This window comes from Castor canadensis, chromosome 11 (assembly GCF_047511655.1).
Source record: "Castor canadensis chromosome 11, mCasCan1.hap1v2, whole genome shotgun sequence".
NCBI lineage: Eukaryota > Metazoa > Chordata > Mammalia > Rodentia > Castoridae > Castor > Castor canadensis.
This window is the reverse complement of record NC_133396.1, coordinates 129,789,549-129,811,236: the sequence shown is the minus strand read 5'-3', so window position 1 is coordinate 129,811,236 and position 21,688 is coordinate 129,789,549. Positions and strand designations below refer to the sequence as shown.

The following is a 21,688-nucleotide window of genomic DNA, read 5'->3' as shown; positions in this document are numbered from 1 at the left end:
TGGAGGGGCCTGGGCTCACGTGGGAGAAAGAGAAGCGCTGTTGATTTTATTCCAGGGCTTAATTGGTATAATTGCTCTCTTCCTCCTGCCAAATCCAAGTCAGGATCGGCTCTCTTACCTGCTGATGGGGAGCTGCTCAGAAAGGTCTGTGAGTCCCAAGTGGCAGATTCTGCTGCTCATAGGCTCCTTGGATCCCCCTCCACCCTCAAATGGCAGAGGAGCCTAGGGCCCATCATCCCAGACCTAGGACCCCAGGGGAACCTGAACTCTGGCTCAAAGGGGCTGGGAGAGTTTCTTCAGACAGCCAGTGGGAAGACAGCAGGAGGGACTTCTCTGCAGCCAATTTGCTGACCTGTGGTTAACAGTCAGAGGATCCTGTTGGGGGATGCCCACAAGAGGAAAGAGGGAGAGGGAGTAAGCAGAGGCCAGCATTGCTCCTTTTCCTTGACTGCTGTCTCCAGGACTTACAATTGCCAGGCACCCTGTTCATCCCTGGGATCCCCAGGGCCGCCCCCCTGGATAGACCCATTAGAAGGGGAGGAAAAGGAGAATAGCCAGGGATACCAGTGCCACAAGCTGAAGGAGGGGATCTGTGGCTGCGTCTGTTTGGTGGCTGAGCCCACTCTGCCCACACCCATAGGTGCCCCTGGACCAGAGTTGTCAGGTAAATACAAATCTTGCATGGGACCCACTAGCATTAAAAGGTTATTTCTCATTTATGAAATTTATGAAATTCAGATATCCCATTTGGATATCCATTTGAATTTTGGGACATTGTCCCAAATATTGCATGGGACATAGTTATTCTAGAAGTTACTTATTATTTGTAACAAATTCAAATGATTCAAGTTCATGTGGACAGCATGTATTTTTGTTCACTATCTCCAACCACTCTACCCTGGGTCCATCTACCCTGTAGCCCAGCAGGTCTGAATCAAATGCTTGGACTCCATGTTCACCCTGAACACAAATACAGGCTCACTGAATTTCATGAGTTCTTCCACGTGCTCACCCTACCTTCTCCATTTGCCAGTTGGCTTCATTTCCCCCTTTGGCACATCCCTGTCCCCAAGTGTCAGGACAGGGCTGCCGACACCTCTTCTCCCAGGCATAGTCAGTTTTACTACATTTGTGCACAAGACGGGAAGCATGGTGGCAGTCTGGCTCTCTCTGCCAGAGGTTCATGCAGTGTGCCCTTCCCTGAGAAGCTGACAAAAGAAGACCCATCCTGTGCAACAGCTATGCTTGGTTCAGCCTGGTAGCAGTGCCCCTTCCCAAGCTCTCTTGCCTGGGGGTTACACAAAATGCAGATGAATGGATCAGGATCATAGGTTATGTGCGTGAGCGTGTGGTACACATGTGCTCAGACATAAGCATTCACGTGCAAGAGGGGACTTCCAAATCCTTCCTGAGCTCACGGAATACAAGGTTGTTTCCCCTTGCTCTGCTTGGTCCTACTTCTGTGTATCTCATAGCACTCTCCCTGGTCATATGTATGAGAGCTCCATGCTCAGCCCAGCCAAAGTCTCTGCCCTGTTCCCAGTCTTCAATTAGTTGAGCAGGCTTTCACCCCTGTTGATGCACCTAGATTCTGGCATCACACTGGGGAGGCACATGGATTTTGGTGTCAGAGAACCTGGGTTCAAACCCCAGCTCTTTGGCTTACTAGCTGTGTGAATTTAGGCAGCTTAATCTCTGTAAAATGGGGCTAACCAGAACTACCTCATTGTGGTTGAGAAGGCACAGGTCGCCTACTTGTACCTGGCACTGTGCCTGGCATATGGCAAGTGTCCAATAAATGGAAACGGTGATAATCATTGGTGCCATGGTTGTTACATACAGTTTTTCCCAACCTGGGGCACCAGGGAAGGCAGCACTGCCCCCATTGGGGAAACAGGCTCTGTGAATTTACCCTTTAGGTCATCAGTTATAAAGGACAAGGTTCAGACCTGTCAGATCAACCAGGCCCCAGCCCTCCTGAGCCCCCACATGCACCGGGTTGCTGGGCATTATCCATCTGACTTTAGAAGGGTGTGTAGAATCTGTGCCCACTTCCTCCATCCACACCATCCCTGGAGCTTCTGGTCTCCAGACCCTCATTTGTGATACCATGCTTCTTACTTCTCCTTGTCCAGTCCTGCCTTCCCTGAAGAAGGCAGTCTCGAAGACAACTTCTGTGTGGTGCTAAGCAGGACTTTGGACTTAGATATGTGTCTGTGGTCCTGGAGAAAGCTGGGACCATGATGCCACACTCCCTAAGACAGCCTCTCTGGGGTCAAGAGGAGAGTCTAGGTGTCTTCTGGGGATGGGGAGAGGTGGGGATGAGAGCCCTCATGGTGATAGGATGGCCTTCCTCAGATTCCTGGTGTGCTTGGTCAGGCCATCCGTATTGGACTTGGAGATGGGGACTCAGATGGCATTCATTCACTCATTTATCCCAAAATACCGATTGAGTGCCACCTGTCAGGGAGGTATTGTGCTCGGCACTAGGAATTCAACACTGAACACAGTGTCTGCCATCGTCCCTACTATAACCAGGGAAATGAGGCTGAGTTCTCATATTCTGGAGTAATTGAGGATTAAGTCTAAGAGCAACCACAGGATGGAATGGCCTCTACTAATCATTCAGTCTTCTTCTCTTGTTCAGTTATCTATGGCCATAAGACAAGAGCATCCACAGCTCTGGAAGATCTGGTTCAGTGCTTTAAAACATGAATGTACTTATGAGCCAATGAATCACCTGAGAGTCAAGTTAAAATTCATGTTCTGCTGGGTGTGGTAGCACTCATTTGTAATCTCAGCACTCAGGAGGCCAAGGTGGGAGGATTGGGAGTCCAAGGCCAGCCTAGGCTACATATTGAGACCCTGTCTCAACCAACAACAAAAAATTCGGATTCTGCTTTAGTAAGTCTGGGGTGGGGCCTAAGGTCTAACAAGATTTAGGTGATGTTGAGTTGATGTCCCATGTGCCATGAGTTATGGGGCAAAGACCTAGAAGAAGGTCTGATATGTCCACTGCTGCCTTGGTAGAGGTGGGTGGTGGGGTCAACATGACCAAGCTAGGTGATATAACCCTAGGCCTCCTCAATGGGGTAGCCAGGCAAGTGTGTGCGTGCCAGAGACTGTTGTTAGGTTGGAGTGAGGTATTCTGGGAACATTCTAGATTGGTGTAGAAATTAGGGAGGATCATGAACTGTGACTTTTTGGAGTGCCAGGGATGTAGCATAATGGTTAGAGAAATGTACGTTAGAGCTGGATTGTCTGGGTTTAGATTCCGGTTCTACAACCTATCTGACATTTGACTTTGGGCAAATAACTTAATCTCTCTATACTTCATGTTTCTCATTTGCATAATGTCAACCTCACAGGTTATGAAAATAAATGACTTGGTCCATGGAACCCTCTTAGAACATAGTTAAGTGTACACTCTATAAGCAGGAGCTCTTACTACAATAAGGAACTGAGATTCAAACAGGGCTGCCAGGAGGAGGATTGCTCACTGTGGACTGTGATCCACCGAGGTTACAGCCCAAGCAGAATGTTCTGCCACCTGAGGGTCTGGTAATATGAACACTGAAGGAAATGGGGCTCTTTGAAAGAATACCCTGCCTGTGACTGACTGAGCCAAGTGCTGGCACAATAGTCACAAAGGCCATGTGAGTCCAGAAAGGTCTCGGTTTCCTGTGTGGGTGGTTGTCACTGTCCAGGCTCAGTTTTCTGGGTAGGCAGGAGATAGGAGCAAGTTGACACTGACCAACCATCCATAGTCCTGGATTGTGGAATCCCAGGCACACTGGGAGTGGGGCTGAGGTGAGGGAGCACTCAGTGTACAGGAAGGAAACAGGGACAGGGCATGTATTATGGGACACTAAAAGCACCTCAAGAATCTTTAGGTAACTTTACTGTGCCAGAAGTCCTGGTGGGCCAACACTGTACTATCCTAGGTGAAGTACAACGGAGTTCACTGTTAAAAGAGGGCATTTTGGGGGACTGGACACTGTGGTGGTTAAATTCACTTCTCAAATTTTTAGAGCGAATGATATGGGTGTTGTTGTCCCTTTCTGGACATGCTGATTATCCAAAGCAACTATCTCTGCTAATCTTCTACCTTCACTATTACCCTTCCCAGTATCTACTGGGTCTCCAGGGGAATCTTTCTTTTTTAAAATTATCATATATTAACTATACAAGATAATGGGTTTCATTGTAATAATAGAACAGAAATCTAGCTATATCCTTCCTTTCTTAAAATCCTTCAGTTGCTGTCCAATTTCCAGTGGCATTGCTTATAATGCCCTCCAAACTTCACCATGCACTTTCTCATTCTTTCCCTCATTCTTCCTTCCAGAAGCTCTGCCTGTCTGCTTCCAGGTCCCCTACAATGCTTTTTTTCTTGGAAATGTTCCCGCTCCTCACCAAGCTGGGCCTACTTGGCCACTAGGTCTCCATGTGAATGTCACTTTCTCCTGGAAGCCTTCCCCAATGCCCTGGACCAGGTGCCATATTGCTGCACTGTGACAACCAGTCTGGCTTTCCCATTGTCCTTCCAGGAAGAAGGACAGGGACACTATCTTCTCAGCAGATGGCATTTCTCGAACGCTGCCCTGTCGCAGAGCTGTTGTAAGGGCTTTATCCCAAGTGTCCTTTTTCTTGAAGATCTAGGGCTAGTTTCTCCTGATAAGGTGGCTCCCATTACCTGTCTGTGCCTGGAAATAATGGTGCATTCTTTAGGGACAGATTCCCAGGCCCACCCCACCCCAGTCCTTCTAAGCTCTCCCAGGGAGCAAATGGGAGCCTGTATTTTCACAAAGCTTCCCTGGTGATTCAGCCACAGTCAGAGCCATCAGAAGCATGGTGACTACCATTTGAGGACCATTGGGGTGACAGGCCTTGCTATTAGAGGGTGCTCCCTGAGGGGTTTTTGGTTCTATCAGGTCAGGTTTGATGTGGGTGGGAGATTTTTCCTAATTGCAGTTTTAGAGGGTTACCTGGTCAGTTTGCTCTCTACTCAAGGCTGCATGTCAGCCAGTCCACTATAGCCCTCTTGCTGGTCAGCAGGGGGTCCCCCACAGGTACATGAGACTGGATGTGGAGGGCCCTGGTAAAGTGACTTAGGAAAAGATGGAAGCACTGCTGAACCTTCAACAAACTGGCTTATGTGTTGGGTGAAAGGAAGTCACCTTTTTCCTACCATCTGTTTACAGCAATTCTCCTTTGAGTTTAGGATTGTGCAGTCTTTAGGACTTTAGTAGACAAGGGCTGGAGTTTCCATGGTTTAGGTACAAGATGCCTGTGTGGGAAAACTATGGCTCAGAGCTAAGAGCCCCTTCAAGACAGCAAAGTTCAAGAGTAGATCCATGGAATGGTCACAGAAAATTATTCTTTGTCCATGGCACCAGCTGCATGGGGTGGTAGGGTTTCAGCCTAAGTCCTGGACCAGGAGGCAGGGACAGTAGTATATGGATAAAAGATAACATGACTTGGGCACACTGTAATAAGCTAAGGTGGGCAGTCTACTTGATTTGCTGGGCAACCATAATCTTGTAGGGTTCATTCAGAAGTTCTTATAGCATACTGGAATCTCTGTGCAAAGACATGGACACCTACCATCTGTTTACCTGTTCTGAGAAGCAGTAAATCAAGAGTTTCATCTGCGGCATGCTAGGACCTCAACTCAGCAAGAGCTCCAGGACTTTGGCAGGAGCCCCACAAAATTACTGGGTCCTTGGGGAAGGGAAAAGGAACAAAAAGTGCTAGGGATGGATGACAGACAACGGCTTTCATCTTTAGGAAGAGATTTTTCTTTGGTTAGGTCCAATAGGAAGAGATATTCCTCTGCCAGTTCCAGGGAAAGTTGATTTTATGAACTTGAAGAGGACAGGGTTGGGAAAAATAATGGTCCCAGTAAGAGCAGGGAGCCATGGCATAGATTTGGAAGCCCAGGGAGGTTGGAAGAAATACGGGTTATCCACCATGGGCTATGGGTCCACCCTTGAGTCTGAGAGGAAGAGTTGGGGGTCATAAATAGAAATGTGTGACACAAGGATTAAGAATTATGGGTTGGAATAGAGGCCAAATATGGGAACTTGAAGAGGTGTGGTACACAATAAACAGTGGCCTTGTCACAACTTTAGTCTCAGTGTACTTCAGAAGTCTTGCTGGGGGACTGACTGGCCCTCCCTTGTTGGATTGACTCTTCTCATTCCTCTCTTCCACCAGGCGCCTAGATGCCAACCTCATCTCCCAGGTCCCGGAGAGGAGCTTCGAGGGGCTGTCCTCTCTCCGCCACCTCTGGCTTGATGACAATGCTCTCACCGAGATCCCTGTCAGAGCCCTCAATAACCTTCCTACCCTGCAGGCCATGACCCTGGCTCTCAACCGCATCCATCACATTCCTGACTATGCCTTCCAGAACCTCACCAGCCTTGTGGTGCTGTGAGTACTGCTCCGGCCCCCATCCTTGACTGGGTCCTGCATGGGGCTGGAGGTTGTATGCTTTCTCAGTTGGATCAAAAGCCTAGCTAGCTTTGCTCTTCTGTGCATGTTGTTGGATCTTCTGCTCTGTTTCTCCTTGGTACGAGATGAGAATATCCATCCGCAGTTGACCTCATAAGATAATCTCAAAGGCAGATGACATTAGACCTATAGAAGTGCTCTGACAGTCACTACAGGGCCAAAGTACTATAATCAGAAGATAGAAATTAAGCTGTTATTTTTTCATTATGCAAATATGATAACCATACCCTGCTAACTGGAGTGTAAGTTAAGAATTTCTTAAATCATTTCCACCACATCTGACAATCACATGATGCAGTCATGTGCTTTGGCACGGGGACAGGATAAATTCACTTTGTTTCCCAGGCCTAAAGAAGCAGAAAAAGCCATCAATGTAATTAGACAGCAAAGCCCCGTCAGGGTAATTACCTGGGAGATAGCATCCCTGGCAGGAGGAATGGGGACTAGGGTTAACTCTGTCTTCCCAGTAGGAACTTTGGAGTGCAAATTAGCTTCCAGCTAATTGCTATGAATGATTGGTAAGTTCATAGGGTAATTACTAAGGGCTTGAAGGTCATGTGTAATTGCTCTGGGTTACATACTAATTGCTGTAGGAACATGGCTCAGGAACATGCGTGTTAGTGACTACAAAATGGCAGCATTGCCTCCTCTGCTTTTGGAAATCTGGTGTGGCTTTCCAGGCCTGGGAATAATGGACAATGCTTAGTTCCATGGGAGCAATGAAAATGCAAGCACCAGATTGTCTGATGCTCTGTCCTTGGTACATGGAAACCCTATATGAATATCCTATGGAGCATATTCTTCTATCAAGATGACACACCCTCCAGTCTCCTGGAAGTCAATGAGGTATTTGAAGAGTCAACAAAATAACTTGGTTTGTTTTAGCTGTGGTGATATCCCTGTAACAGCATGAGGGAATGGGGTCAGGTCTCTGTAAGAGATAAGACTACTGGAAAAATGAGAACTTCATGGTGGTTTCCAGATATATGGGTGGCAGCAGCCCCTTACACAGCCCCTATGTGGGCACCAAAGATCACAGAAGGATGAGCCAGAGCTGCTGCCTTTGAGGGCTTACCATCTAGCTGAAATAGCACAACAACCATGGGAAGGATAACTCAGGCTGTTGTATAGCTCTGCTAACATAGCCAGGCAGGGTAAGGACAGAATCATAGCAGCATGGGAGAAGTAGGGAGGCGGAGCCACAGCAGGTGGGTGAGAGGGGTTTCACTGGGTAGGTGGGACCGGGCTTGGAAAGATGGCAGAGTTGGATAAGCAAAGAGAATGAGAGCATTGAAGACATAGAGGAAAGTCAGGGATGTTCAGTGAATAGGCCAGTCTGGCTGGAGAGAGTGTGGGAGAAGAGGCTGGAAAGGTGAGTTTGGGGACTCACAATGTCAGGACAGGAATCTGGCTTTTATCTGCCAGTTGAAAGGGAGTATTTTAGGAAGATCAATGTGAAGTATGGATGGGAACAGGGAGGTCAGCTTGAAGGACTTTGCGTATCAAAGTCCAGTTTAGGGAGGCAGCAGAGAGGATGGAAGGGCGGCACGACTGTGGGAGATGTTTTGAAGGAAGAATTGATCTATTTTAGAGGTTTCCAGTGGGTGGAAGACCAAGAAGAAAAGGAATCAGGAAGACTTCAAGTTTTGGTTAGAAGACAAGGAGTTGGCTGCAAGTCAGGCCTGTATAGATCTAAGAGGCATGGCAGACCCACTGGGTGTAAGAAGGGACAGGGACTAAAGGAAAAAGCATATTGGTGCAGGAGCAAAGCTGAAACAAAACCAGGTCCCTTTGCGTGGGGCAAGGCTAGACACATTACCCTTTGTCCTTCACAAATGAGATGGACGTGACCTGAAGGGGAGAAGAGGCTGGAGAGTACTGTTCAGGGACCTGGAGTGAGCTGTAGGGAGGCCCAAGAGGCAAATAAGGAAGACTGGGCATGATAGACAAGAAAGAAGTTTGGCTAAAACCAAAGGGGGAGGGCAGGTATGAGCAGACAAGTATGGTAGAGGAGGTAGGGCATCTTTTCAACCCAAGACCTATGCTTTGCTCTGGCAGATGTAGAACCCCATCCCATCATGGCTAGGGCTCTGACAGGACCACTAGGTAACACTTCATTGGACAGCAGTGGTGCCTTGTGTGTAATCTTGTCTCTTCATCAGACTCTAAGCATAGCACAGGTAGTAGAGGTGCCCAGGACTTGGGGCTGAGTGGATGGTTTGGAGGAGAGAGTTGGAAGCCTGGAGCTCAGTGTCTAGAAACCTGAGAGTGTCTGGACCAGAGCTGATGGAGGAGGTTCAGGGGGTAGGAAATAGAGTCAGGAGTTCAACAGGAAACAGGAAGAATGACAGGGTTTGGTGGCAGTTAGGAGAGAGGTATGACGGAAATAGAAAACTTAAATGCCTTAGCAAAGAGAGTGCTTGTTCCCAGAAGGCAGGGGCTCATTTTCCTACTGGATCAGAAACTCCCTGGGGCACAGGGATAGAGAGGATGGGGACGGGGAAGACAGACAAGAGCTTCCAACTGCAACATCACAGGACTCCTGTCTCTTCCCATCTATACTGGATGAGTTTGACCTGTGTATCTGAGCAACATCTTGGAGGTCAGCCTGATTTTTTACCCCTGGTAAGTGATTTTCTTTTTCTGCCTGAAGACGATTTTAAATTCTTGAACCTTAATATGTCACAGTGTAGAATGTTCTGGATTTAATTTTCCTAGAACAAATGTGTTTTGAGTTGCAGATTCTGTTCTTCTTCTAGAGAAATTTTTTGTATTATTTATTTGACTTCATCTTCAGTCCCATTTGTTTTTTAATTCTCTCCTCAGAGACATCAATCGCCCTGATGTCTTCCTCACTGATCAGTTTTTAATATTTTTTTGGTGCGGTACTGGGGACAGAACCCAAGGTCTCACACATCATAGGCAAGCACTCTAATATTGAGCTACATTCCCAGCCCAGTTTCTACTGCGTGTTAACCTTTATCTCATTCCACCATGTTCACCCTGATTATCTTAAGCTTTCTGACACCGAGTCAACTTTCAGCAGTATCTATACAGTTCCTTGTTTCAAATCTATTGACTAGTTTTTAAAAATAATGTAGTTTTGCTTTTCAGTTTTGTTTCCTTAATCTACAATGTCATTTGTCCTTTCAGTAAAAAAATTTGTCTTTGAAACCTTACTTGGGTTGTTTTGTAGCAGAAGGTAATCATGATGGATCTCCTTCTGTTCCTCATTCATGAATTGTGGTGTTTTGTTTTGTTTTGTTTTGTTTTTCTAGATTTGGAGCTTTGCCTGGCTTTTGCCTCCTCTCTTCTGTTCCTTCTGTTGCCCTGTCATGAGTTGTCACAATTGCCCTGTGATTTCTTGTTTCTGGCTATGCTTGGGGAGCTCTGCCAGTTGGTCTAGCTGCGTCATCTTTGGGTTCCAGTGGTTCTCCCCTCCAGGCTGCAGTGTGTGGTTTCAGTACAGTGGGTGGATTAGGCTCCATCCCATTTTCTGTGTCCTGGTGGAATTTTGAGAGGAAGGGGTTTGCTCTGAAGAGGTGTCTGGTCTTTGTTAACCTAGTTGCACTCTGCTTCCTTTGCCTCAACTACGTTAAATGACTTCAAGTCATTTCCCCTATTCAGTGAGTAACTTAGAGCCTTTGTTTTACTTTTCCCTTTCATCTGTTCCTTTTGGAAGTCAGGAATAGGGAAGAAAAACAAAGAATACTCACATTGTTACTTTTCTTAAGATTTGGGGTTTGGGGGCCAGACATCGTGGTGCACATCTGTAATCCTAGCTATGAGGAAGCTGGAGATAGGAGAATCATAGTCTGGGGCCAGCCCTAGGCAAAAGCGTAAGACCCTATCTGAAAAATAAATTAAAGCAAAAAGGGCTAGGACTGGAGCTCAAGTGCTATAGCTGGTACTGTGCCTGGAGTCCAAACCCCAGTACTGCCCATATATATACATGTATATGTATATGTATATGTATATGTATATATATATATATATGTACATATGTAATTTGGAGGTTTTAATTCTCAGATTTTATTTTCTTACATTAGGCTCTGTCTCTTTCCTGGCTTTGTTGCTCATTGTGCTGTTTGGGGTGGGATAGGTCTGGTTTCTGTTATTTTAGCTCAGTAGGAATTGGGAGAAGAAAATTCTGCTTCTTATTCTCAGTCAGCTATTTCCTTGTAAATCTCTCCTAAACTGATCTCCTTCTCCCCAACCCACACCTGCTCTAGCCAAGGCCTTCACCACCTTGCACAGACATGCTATGCTTATTCCCACATCCTGGCCTCTAGGCACACTCACACCTATGCCTGGAATGTCCTTCCCTGTGCTGGTATGGTTCACCAATCCAAGGTGCTCCTCAGGATCACTACCTCTATACAGCCTTCCTCCTCTGGCCTCGCCATTCTCCCTATTCTCTCAGTGTTGAGTCCACAGCCTCTCCAAAAGCTTAGCCTTTAATTATATGTTGTCTGCAGTGGTTTGGTGTTGGCTCCTCTTGGAACGTCTGGCCACTGAGTCAGGCTGGCTGAGCCCTAGGGAGAAGACCATAGAAAAGACCTCAGACATGAGCCCCTCTGACATCAGGGCTCCCCCCAACCCAGTACTTAGCAGGAGTTTTCTTTAACCTTGGCCTGGGGCTCTCCTTGCCCTGGTTCCTTCAATAGGAAGTCAACGTGATGTAGCCTGTGGTGTGGTTGTGGCTTCAAGTCAATCTTTGTCCCTAGAGACTAAAGGTTTGACCATTGGGTTCACTCTACCCACGTTTCTGCCTCTACTTTACTCCTCCTGCCACCGTGTGCTCATCTGCCCTGGCCACATGCTGTGATGCTCCTTCTGACGTGTCTCTCTTTCCCACACAGGCATCTACACAACAACCGCATCCAGCATGTGGGGACCCACAGCTTCGAGGGGCTGCATAATCTGGAGACACTGTGAGTGTGGCGGGGGGGAGGAGGTAGGGAGGCTGCTCAAGCCCTGTCCTGCAAGCCTGGAGTGAGAGGTGTGGGCACAGGAAGGACCCGCAGGGCTGGGATGCTGTCTGTGGTCCAGCCCCAGGGTTGTACCCATTATGCACCTCCTGGCACTTTCTCAGGAACATCACTCAGAATGAATTCCTTTCTCCTCGGGTGGGCAGAAGGTGCCCTGTGGGAATTCAGAGTGCCCCAGGGAATGGGCTCCTAGGATCCCTGGCAGCAGAGACCACCAAAAATAGCACAGATATAAGAAATGCAAGGAGAAGCCGGAGGAGTTAGGACGTGAAGCCTGGGGACTAGAAGACTCGGGGGTGGGGATGGAGGCTGACTTGATGGCAGTTTTGACGTGTGTTTAAGGGTGCTGCTGACAGAGGGAGAGGAATATCACAAAGTAATGCTGGAATTTTTTGCCAACTGATCTAACTAACTAAATGATTAACAGGGAGATGGCCCATTCAGGGCTCCAGCCTGACTATAAAAAGCACCCAAGCTGTTGACTCTTAAAAAGCCCTATTTATTCACACATCATCATCCTGGAATCCGGTTAAGGTCAAAATGCACCCGAGCCCTCCCATCACTTCCTCTGGAGCCCTGCCAGCCCCCGCAGAGTAGGCTGAGTAGGCCCCAACTGAGCAAACAATTGACCAGCCCTGTGAGTGTGGCCGGCCATGCCAGTTGGGGTTCTTCAGCTCCCATGAGGGAATGGCTGCCACTGCCACCTGGTACAGGTCAGGGAGGGAGCAGTGTGGAGAGAAAGACCCCAAGGTCATCGAACTGTGAGCCACTGAGGGTTGGGGAAGGTCTCACAGCATCAGAGGTTGGTCACACATTTTCTGCACACAACCAAACGCATACCTCAGAGCATTGTTCCTGAGTCGAGGGACTTTCAAGCAAAGCAGCCAGGAGAAAATCCAGGGGGACAGGCTGTGACTAGGAAGCAAAGTATTGGGGATAACCATTTGGCAAAGTCTATCCCAAGAGGCCTCTGCCATCAGCTTTTGTGGTTACATGGGAAAAGGGAATAGAAGGCTCAGATCAAAGCTCCACTCTTCTTTCCTGCGGTATGATTCCCAGGAACATGGCTGCTCTGTTGGGCTCAGCCCATGGCAGGAGAAATGGCAGAGTCAGGCACAGCTCTCCCAATATCCTGACTCTTCAGCCAACTGAGTCCCAAGGAGTGGGGTGCAGGGAAATAGGCCAGTGTGTCCCAGCCTATCATCAGAAATGCTGGAACCTCTCCTTGCCACTGTGTTTGACTTGAGCTATGTGCACTCCCTCCCTAGCTGTCACAGACAGCTGGACAGTTCGAGCTGGACAGTCTGGCCCACTAAGTCACCATAGGAGAAAATTAATGTCCAAGGTGGCCTGATTCCCCCAGAGTCACTCTCCCAGTATGGACAGAGCAGATTCAGGGTAAGCTGATGAGGAAACCATATGTGAGAGGTCCTGGGATCGTGCCTTGCCATCATCTGTTACCTGGAGAAATGTGAATTCTGAGAGCCACCTATGTGCTAGAGGCAAATGTGCGAAACGGTCATGTCCCTGGAGAAGCCCAGGCTCCATAGCTACGCCCTTCAGGGGACAGAGCTTTTGGGATGGTGCTTGGAGTCGCCATTCAACATTGGGCCAGGAGGGAGTCCAGTGCCATCTGCCCTGGAACGTGGAGGCTGTTCACTCTGCTGGGAAATCAGGAGAGGAGGGGGCACATACACTGGGTGTAAGTTGGCACCTCAAAAAAGCCAACGAGCAGCTGTTTCTTCACTTTTGGGGCACAGTGCCTAATTCTTTCTCAATTAGCCACTGGATTGCTGCACAGGGCCTTGGCTCAGCTGGTGCTGGCTGAGTTACAGAGCAATCCTGCCGCTCAACACCCGCTGGCCCTTTCATCTCTCTACAGGAGTTTTTGGCCCTCTACACAAAGCCAAGGGCCATGCCCACTTTGCAGATGGGAAAGGCAAGACTAAGAGACAAGGAAAAGTTCTCCCATTTTACAGAGTGGAGGCAGAATAGCCTTATGGCAAAGCCCTGGCATCAGACAGCCTGGGGTCCAATGTCAGTTCTACCAGCTGTGAGATCTTAGTCACATGATTTGCCTCTGTGACCCTCAGTTTTTTAATCTGAAAGATAGTGTCACTGATAATACCGACCTGACAGGGCTGACATTTGAATTAAATGAAATGATGTGTGGACTTACAGCCTGGCAGCTATATGGGAGCCTGCCCTATGCTCCTTTCTCCTTCTTTATCCCTCCCTCTCTGAGGGCCACCATCTCAACAATGTCCCTTCCTCCCCATCCCTGAGGGTTAAGCCCTTCTTCCAACTTTTGCTCTCCAGTTAGAAAGGGGAAAAGTGTATTCTTTATCCTCTGTTCCCCAGAGCATTTGCTAGGGAAGCCAGATGTGTGCGGTGGGGGGTGGGGGGAAGTGGCTGGGAGAATGAAAGGAAAAAGAAATGATAGTCAACCCTTTTAATTGTTGCATAATTGGCACACTCAGCGGCTTCAGTTATTACTTGGGAGCTTTCATGTGTGCTTCTCACTGGAAGGGTATTTCTCCCTCGGGCCCCGTAAATCTCTGCCACTTAGACCTCTCTCATCTCTGGCAGCCGAGGGAAGATCAAACCCCCAGAGCCCAGGCTGTGGTTTGGCTCAAGCTGCGGTTTGGCTTGTCTGCAGACTCCTCTTTGGAGGGAGAACAGCCCCTAGCCTTTCCACCTGGGAGGAGGGGCCAGGTGTGGGCATGCACACTTGTGGCCACATTGGCTCCCTGAACTAGGTACATGCAGCATACACACCACGTGGTTCACACCTTCCACCATCCTCTGGAGAGAGACTCCCCGAGCCACATCAGCACCCCAAATACACCTGCACACAACTGCCTCTCTCATACTCTCATCTTTGGAGGCCAGGCTCCTTGGTTCCAACCTTGGCTCCGTCTCCACAACCTGAGTGAGCTGGAATGTGTTTCCTCACCTCTAGGATCCTTGCCTGCTTCACCTGTACAATCAGCTACTTCAGTGGAGAGTGGTAAACGAGAGAGTTGTACACCGTGCTCTTCTATTCCAAAGGGGCCAGGAAAAATCCATGCTTTGGGCAGGTTCTGGGGATAAGGCATTGTACGCCCTCTCCTGCTGGGCAGAACAGCATGTAAATGCCAAGGGCCCTGGGAACAAGCTTTCTGAGCTCCAGGGAAGTCTGACATTGCCAGAAGAGGTTCCTGGGACATTTCTCCCAATATCACCACCATTCTAGATTTTGCGGAGAAGTATCAGCCAGAGGAGGACAGGACATGCTCTCTCTTGCATTCTCACCTCCTTTCCTCTTCCACAGTGAGAATGAGAAATTCTTCCACAGTGAGAATGGGAAATTCTGAATCAGAGATGGTCTAGCCCTCAGCCTATGAAGTAACATCTCCACTTTTCAGATCAGACCAAATCTACAGATTTGGAGTGAGTTGCCTGTTTGCATAGTTTGTAAGTGATGGGAAGCAACTAGAAACTCATACTAGGTTGCTCTGTGTAGCACTAGTACCCTCAAGGACATATCAGTCACAGGATTTTCTAGATATGTAGGCTGAAAAAGAAACCATGATAATGAATGGTTCTGGGAAGGATCTCCAAGGAGGTCTCAGGGACCTGAAACCAGGCCCCAGGGTCTCTAGGTCAGTGCTTGGAATTACAAGCATGGAGACTGTAGGCAGCTATCCCAGCCCAACAGATAATAGTTCTCAAATTCCCTGCTATACATAACAACAAAAATGTTTAAGGGTCTAGCAACCCCAGTTGCCTCCTGAGGGCCCACCCCCACTACCTACATACTGGAATTTGGTATCTGCATCTTGGTAAAACCCAGAAGGGGTAGGCCCCAGGATACAATGCCTCCCTTCCTTGGGCCTGGGTGATGATCTCTGGGCCTTGTTAAAACCTTGTTCAACAAATCAGGCCCAAATGAAGCCCATGCTGGCTGGACATCTCTCTTTGGAGGAGAGCCTGTGCTGTAGTGAGAACAGAAACCTCTTGGCCCTCCTCCTCCTTTAAATCAGGACCAGCATTCAACATGGGTCTGGGAAGCAAGGAGGGCAAGGCAGGAATTTATAGAATTCTGCTTCTTAATACACAATTGTACATCCCATGTCAAACCTCCTTTAGTGACAGAGTTCACAATGATCTGTTTCTGCAGAACAGTTTTACTTCAACAGTAGCTGTGGTTAGAAATGTTCTCCTGACTCTTTGTCATTGAAACCACAAATACCAACAGGTTTCACTCTACTGGCTGGTCCTTGGTGCTAAAAGTATCGGCTAACCCTTGCCCCTGGGCCTGACAGTCAGCCTTTGGCCTGGAACAGAGCACCAGGCAGATTTCCAAAGAGGTTCTTCCAGGATTAGAATTGAATCAACAGTCCTGGGTTCAAATCCTGACTCTGCCACCAGTGTGTGACATGTGTAAGACACTTGACCTCTCAAAAGTCTTGGTTGCCACAAATAGAAAATGAGGCTGATCTCTTACAATTCAGAGAACTGTTACAAATTCCTCACTAATGTAACTTAACACAGTGCCTAGAACTCCACTGGTGATTAATTTATGTTGGCATTCTCTTTCCTACCTTCCCATTTAATGTTAGACAGACTGCCTGAAGGTTGCAGAGATGGTATTATCCAAAGGGCCATGCTGTGACTCATCTCTATAGGATGAATAGGAATTCCCAGGTAATCAGGGATGGCTACTTTCTTGGTTTCCTGTGGCTGCCATGACAAACTACCACAAACTTGGTGGCTTAACAAAACAGCAATTTATTCTGCCACAGTTCTTGAGGTCAGAAGTTCAAAATCAAGGCATTGGCGGGGTTGGTTCCTTCTGCAGGGTTTGAGGCAGAACGCATTCCCCGCCTCTCTCCTGGCTTCTAGTGGCTGCTGACAATCCTTGGCATTCCTTGGCTTTGAGGCCGATCCCTCCAGTCTGTGCCTCCATCTTTACAATGCCTTCGTTTGTGCCTCCTTTTCTTATGAAAGTCCTTATCGTTGGATTTAGGGTCCACCCTGTAGATCCAGGCTGATCTCATCTGGAGATCCTTCACTGAATTCCTTCTGTGAAGCTGCTCTAAGTAAGGTCATGTTCACAGGGACCAAGGGTTAGGACCTGAGCATATCCTTTGAACCCACTATAGCTACTCACTGGCAGGATCCATAGCAAAGCCTGCTAGGGGCAGATAATGGGTAGGCAGAGGTTCAGATGAACCTTGCCAGTTTGCCTGCTTAAGGCAACTAGTCATGAGCTAATAATTCCCCACAGTTCGTAGAACTAGAAATTTTTTCCTCGAAAGCTATCTCATTACGTATCTTCCTTCTTACCCCCAACTACCTGCTGAGACAAGGTAGGAATGGTGTATCCTTATTTGACAGATAGGGAAACCAAGGCAGAGAGTGGATGACTTGCCTAAAGTCACTCACTAATAAAGTGGCAGGATCAGAACTGGGGTTTCCCTGCTCTTGGCTGAGTGTCAGTCTCTAAGACCACACTGCCTCTTGAGGGCGAGCATCGAGGAACTCTTTCCTCTCCACTCCTTAATCATCTTACATTTGTGGGTGTATTAGCTGCAAATTTGTGGGCTTTTGTGGCTTATAGAAGAATTTATTGTTCCATATAAAACTTTTTTTTTCCTGGCTTCCTCCACAGAACCACTAATGACTTTTAACAGGCAGAAAATTGAGCTGCCCAATGAGTTTGTCCTGCGTTCTGTGACCAGGACGAGTTATTAATAGTTCTTTCCAGAACAACGTTCCCTTTCCAAGGTCGCTGCTCCTGTCACTGCTGCCCCTTCCTCCCTGCTGGCAATGGGACCAAAATTGCTCTGAACTCCCACCCCCACTGTCACTCTCCCAGGCACCCCAGCCAGCTGGTCTGAAATGGAGAGGGAAGGGAGGCTAAGAGGGTGGAGAGCTCAGTCACGGATCCTTAGCAGATGCCTTGGAGAAGAGTGAGAAGTTGAAGTCTGGCCCTAGCATATCTGCAGGAAGGAGGAGCTAGAAAGAATCGGTGGTTGTCACTCTTTTTGCTTCTGTTACCTTAGACTCACTCATTCCATAAATGAGTGTCTAGTATGTGCTGGACCACCATCGTAGGTTCTGGGGAACTTGTATGGACAACAAAAATGTAGCCCCTCCTATCACAGAGACTAAAGGATTCTAGACCAGAAGTCCTGAGTTCCTTTAAACTTATTCCCAGCATTTCTGTCCTCATCACTTAACCCCTTAACCTTGACATGCCCCAGGGCTCAACTACTTTCATTCTTTCTATTCTTCCCCTCTATTCCATCTGGTATCCTGGACTTCCATACCACATATTTGCTGAGATCCTGTCCAGACCTCCCACTAAATTTCAATCTTAAATATCCACTAGTCGGTCCTCTCACAGCCTGGGAGCTGGCACAGCTCTCTAACTTAGGGAAATGCCCTGGACATGGGCTGCACTCACTGCAATGGTCCCTCGGCCTTGTCCTGGTTGCCTTCCCATGGTGCTGTGGTCAGAAGTACCTCAGAGCCTTTAGGTCCTCTACATTAATGGGCCCCTGGCATCCCAGATTTTCCACTGGGATCTGATCACATCCAGAGGACTAGGTCCTGTTCTATCATATCTTTGTTGTTGTTGTTTTGTGCTGGGGGTATATTGTGGCATATACAAAAGTTCTTACACTATGTCAAATATATCATACTTGAATTCACTCCCTCCTTCATTCTCTTTGTCTTTTTTTTATGGTACTGGGATTTGAACTCAGGGCCTCACACTTGCTAGGCAGCTGCTCTACCACTTGAGCCATTCTGCCAGCCCCCCTCCTTCATTCTCTTTTATCCCCCCTCCCCTCATTCCTGGAATGGGTATCACATCTTAAAAGCAACAAGGACTTTCCTGGGGAGGACAGTGAGGAAGTGAAGTGTCTACACAATGTAATTCAAGGAACTGGGAAGAAGCTTTGGGTGGAATGTGAGGATGCCCTGTGGAAGACAGGTGCATATGGTATGGACTTCCAGGTGACAGGATGAAGGCCAAGAGAGGAGGTGAAGGTGGCACTCTAGGTTAGGATGAGGAAGTATTGCTTAGTCCATGGAGCAGTCTGGCAGTGGCCACCCTGGACAGCCAGCACCATGAGTGCTTACCCACTTGGACAGTCCAAGCAGACCCTGGACTCCATCTGTCCAGAACCTTAGAGTTGATTTCTACTGTGGGGGCTTTTGGACTGTTACCTTTATCTCCCTTCCAGTTCTAGGCTTCTGTAAGCCCAGGTGCTTCATTAGTCCAAGAAGTAAGCTCAGTATTGGAGACGAGCAACAGTCATTAAAATCATACCTTTGCGTTCTCTCTGGCAAGGAAGAGAGTGTAGGTGGAAGGAGGGAGGGTGTGTCTATGTCTCTCAATAGAAACTGATGACAATTTTACTAATTGCTGCATTTATTAATGGGTGGCCTTTTATGTAGGTTGTTTAGAAGGTAAAACAATGCTATTAGTCAGAAAGCGTTTGTTGATTCCTGGCTCTCCAAGTCATCTGCCCCAAGCAGATTCAAGACAGAGTCAAGACAGGCGCTCCATCTGCAATATGCGAAGAGCAATTAAGACATGTGTTCACTGTGCTTGCGTGCCTTTGTTCCAGCCCTTTGGGAGATAATAGAGGTTTAGAGTTTATAATCTATCAGAGATTTCTGTGCTTTGTGTTTGCCACTGTGGAACTAGGCTCTCCCACATCCCTCCCTTTGTGTGCCCTTATCTGAGATCTGGTAATAAACATAAATATTAGCCTCGAGAATAAAATGTAAGGGGAAGCCTCTTTAATGATATTCATCTTTCTTAATTGCTGTGAAAATTAGATAGACCAACTTGTGTGTCTACTGTTGTAGGGTCTAATGAATGAAGTGTTTGTTCCAGTGTGTAGAGTCTAGTGAAAGGAACAGGTAAAAGGCATTGGCATTATTTGAACACCTACTCTGTGTCAGTTTCTGGGCCAGGTGACAGAGCAGCCTTCTGCAGTGGGTGAAGAAGCAAGCTAAGAAAATCAAGTTATTTGCTCAAGGTGATCTTGTTAGTATAACAGAAGACCAAAAAGTTTCTACTCTAACCCAGACAACACATAGACATCTAGCCTCTAAGTCATAATCATCTGACTTTGACATACTTACAAACACCTAAAGAAACTCCTACAGAACCCTCCTCCTCCACTTATCCTCTTTTCCATTCTCTCTAAAACTTTCTTCTTAGCTCTGTTGTTTGTAGTCTTTCCAGGATCTAACTCTGGGTAGTATAGAAAATGTTGTAAGCCAGGAGCCAGGAGGCTGGAGTTCAAGGTTTGCCTCTGGGACTTGCAGCAATTTACTTTTTCTCTCCAAGACCCAGTCTCTTCATCAATAAAAGGAAGAGTCTGGACAAGATGACTGTGACATTCTGCCAGCTCTCTCTGTTGACCCATGGGGAGGCTCCCCAGAGCTCTCAGGAGCTGTTTCTGCACAGCCAGCTGCAGGGGAGAGGACAGGGGTCCTACAGCAGCATGGGGCTTGGGTTACCTTCTCAGCCGCTTTGACCAATCCCATGGGTTTGCCTTCAGTTTGATTGGATTTGGCTGGAAACTGCTAAGCAGATGAAGGGGAGGATTAGCCACAGACAGCTGCAGCTTCCAGACTGAGCTCTAGCTAGAGTTGGGAGTGGTTATTTAACCATAGCACTTCTCCATCTGCTTCTAGCTCCCGGGAGCATCAGGCAGAACAGTGAACTCTTCCTGGGCTTCTGGCTGATCGTGGGGGCTATTAAAGACAATAGGCTATAAAGCTGAGGGGGAGTTTTCCAGCTGAAATTTAGGGCATCATAAACAATCCTGCAACAGAAAAATCAGACCAAGCCTGGTGCCAGGGGAGGTCTTCTCTGTGGTTGCCAAGAGTCTGCATGTTGGAGTGGAATCCCAAAGGGCTGAGACACTGCCTGAAGCAGCCAGCTACGAAGACTCCCCATCTAAAGACCTCGTCCAATGGGCTCAAATGATCATCTCCAACAGTGAACATTCAAGCGTGGCCTTCCGTCCACAGATCTCCTGGGCTGAAGGACATCCGAAAGCCAATCCATAGCATCTCTGCCTTCAACAAGCTTCCTGTCTCATAGGAGAAACTATACACACAGATAACCCCACTCTGGACTTGCACTGCCTGGTCTTCAACCCTCGCTCTTCCATTATGAGCTATGGAATTGTGGCCAAGTGATTGCCTCTCTCTGTGCCTCAGTTTCTCATCTGCAAAAGGGAGCTAGAAATAGTACCTTCCTCAAAGGGTTGGCATAGTAGGGATTAAGCGGATTAATATATGCAAGTCACCTAGAACTGTGACCGTTACAGCCTACTGTTATCACCACTGCCATAATCATTACCAATTTAATGCTATGCACACTGAGGAAGAAAACACCAGAAAAATGCGGAGAGAGCTAGTGATTCATTCTAACTACAGGGATGAGGTTGAACTCATGGAGAAAGGTATATTTGAGCCCAACTTCAAAGGGTGACTAGGATTTCAACAGCTGAGGATGTGGGGAAAGGGCATTCCAGGCTGGGGCAAGAATGGTCCTTGTAAAAATACAAATAACACAGGGCTGAAATGCAGAAGAAACTGAAAGATTGGTGAAGGGCTTTGGAGCCCATTAAGGAACTTGAATTTTGTTCTGTAGGTCTTTACTCTGGAAGGCTTTTCAGATTTTTTGGTGTAGGGAAGTGATAGAGTTAGCTTTGCATTTTAAAAAGATCTTTCTGGTAGATGTGTAGGAGCTAAGAGCATGGGCTGCAGACTAACTGCTAATGTTCAAATCCTGGCTGTGACACTCGATTAGTTAAGATAGGCTAAATTGCTGTAACGAATAGACCAAAATGTGTATAATGGCTCAAACACAATAGAAGTTTATTTCTGGATCATGTAACAGTCCAAGGAGAGTGTTTCTTCTTGGCAGGTAGCCCTCCATGTGGTGACTCAGGAACCTGGCTTCTTGGGTTCTTGCCATTCCCTGGGCCTCATTGTTTTTGCATCTAGCTGGTGGAATGGTACAGAGGACACAGAAGAGATAGGCTGATTATTTTATAAACCCCAAGCTGGAAGTGGCATGCACCACTTCTGTCCACCTTCTTGAGTAAGAATCTGGTCATGTGGCCACACGTACCACAAGGGAGGCTGCATTTCTAGCT

At 47.6% G+C, this 21,688-nt stretch overlaps 1 protein-coding gene across 4 annotated transcripts in view; it reads left to right on the top strand.

Moving 5' to 3' along the window:
- Lgr6 (leucine rich repeat containing G protein-coupled receptor 6) overlaps nt 1-21,688 on the top strand; it is a 115,166-nt gene that overhangs the window by 65,592 nt on the left and 27,886 nt on the right. For 2 of the 4 annotated variants that reach the window (XM_074048635.1, XM_074048634.1), the window contains exons 5-6: nt 6,220-6,435; nt 11,379-11,450. In XM_074048635.1, coding sequence (XP_073904736.1) covers nt 6,220-6,435; nt 11,379-11,450 — 288 coding nt within the window. The other 2 variants (XM_074048638.1, XM_074048637.1) reach the window with 2 other exon arrangements.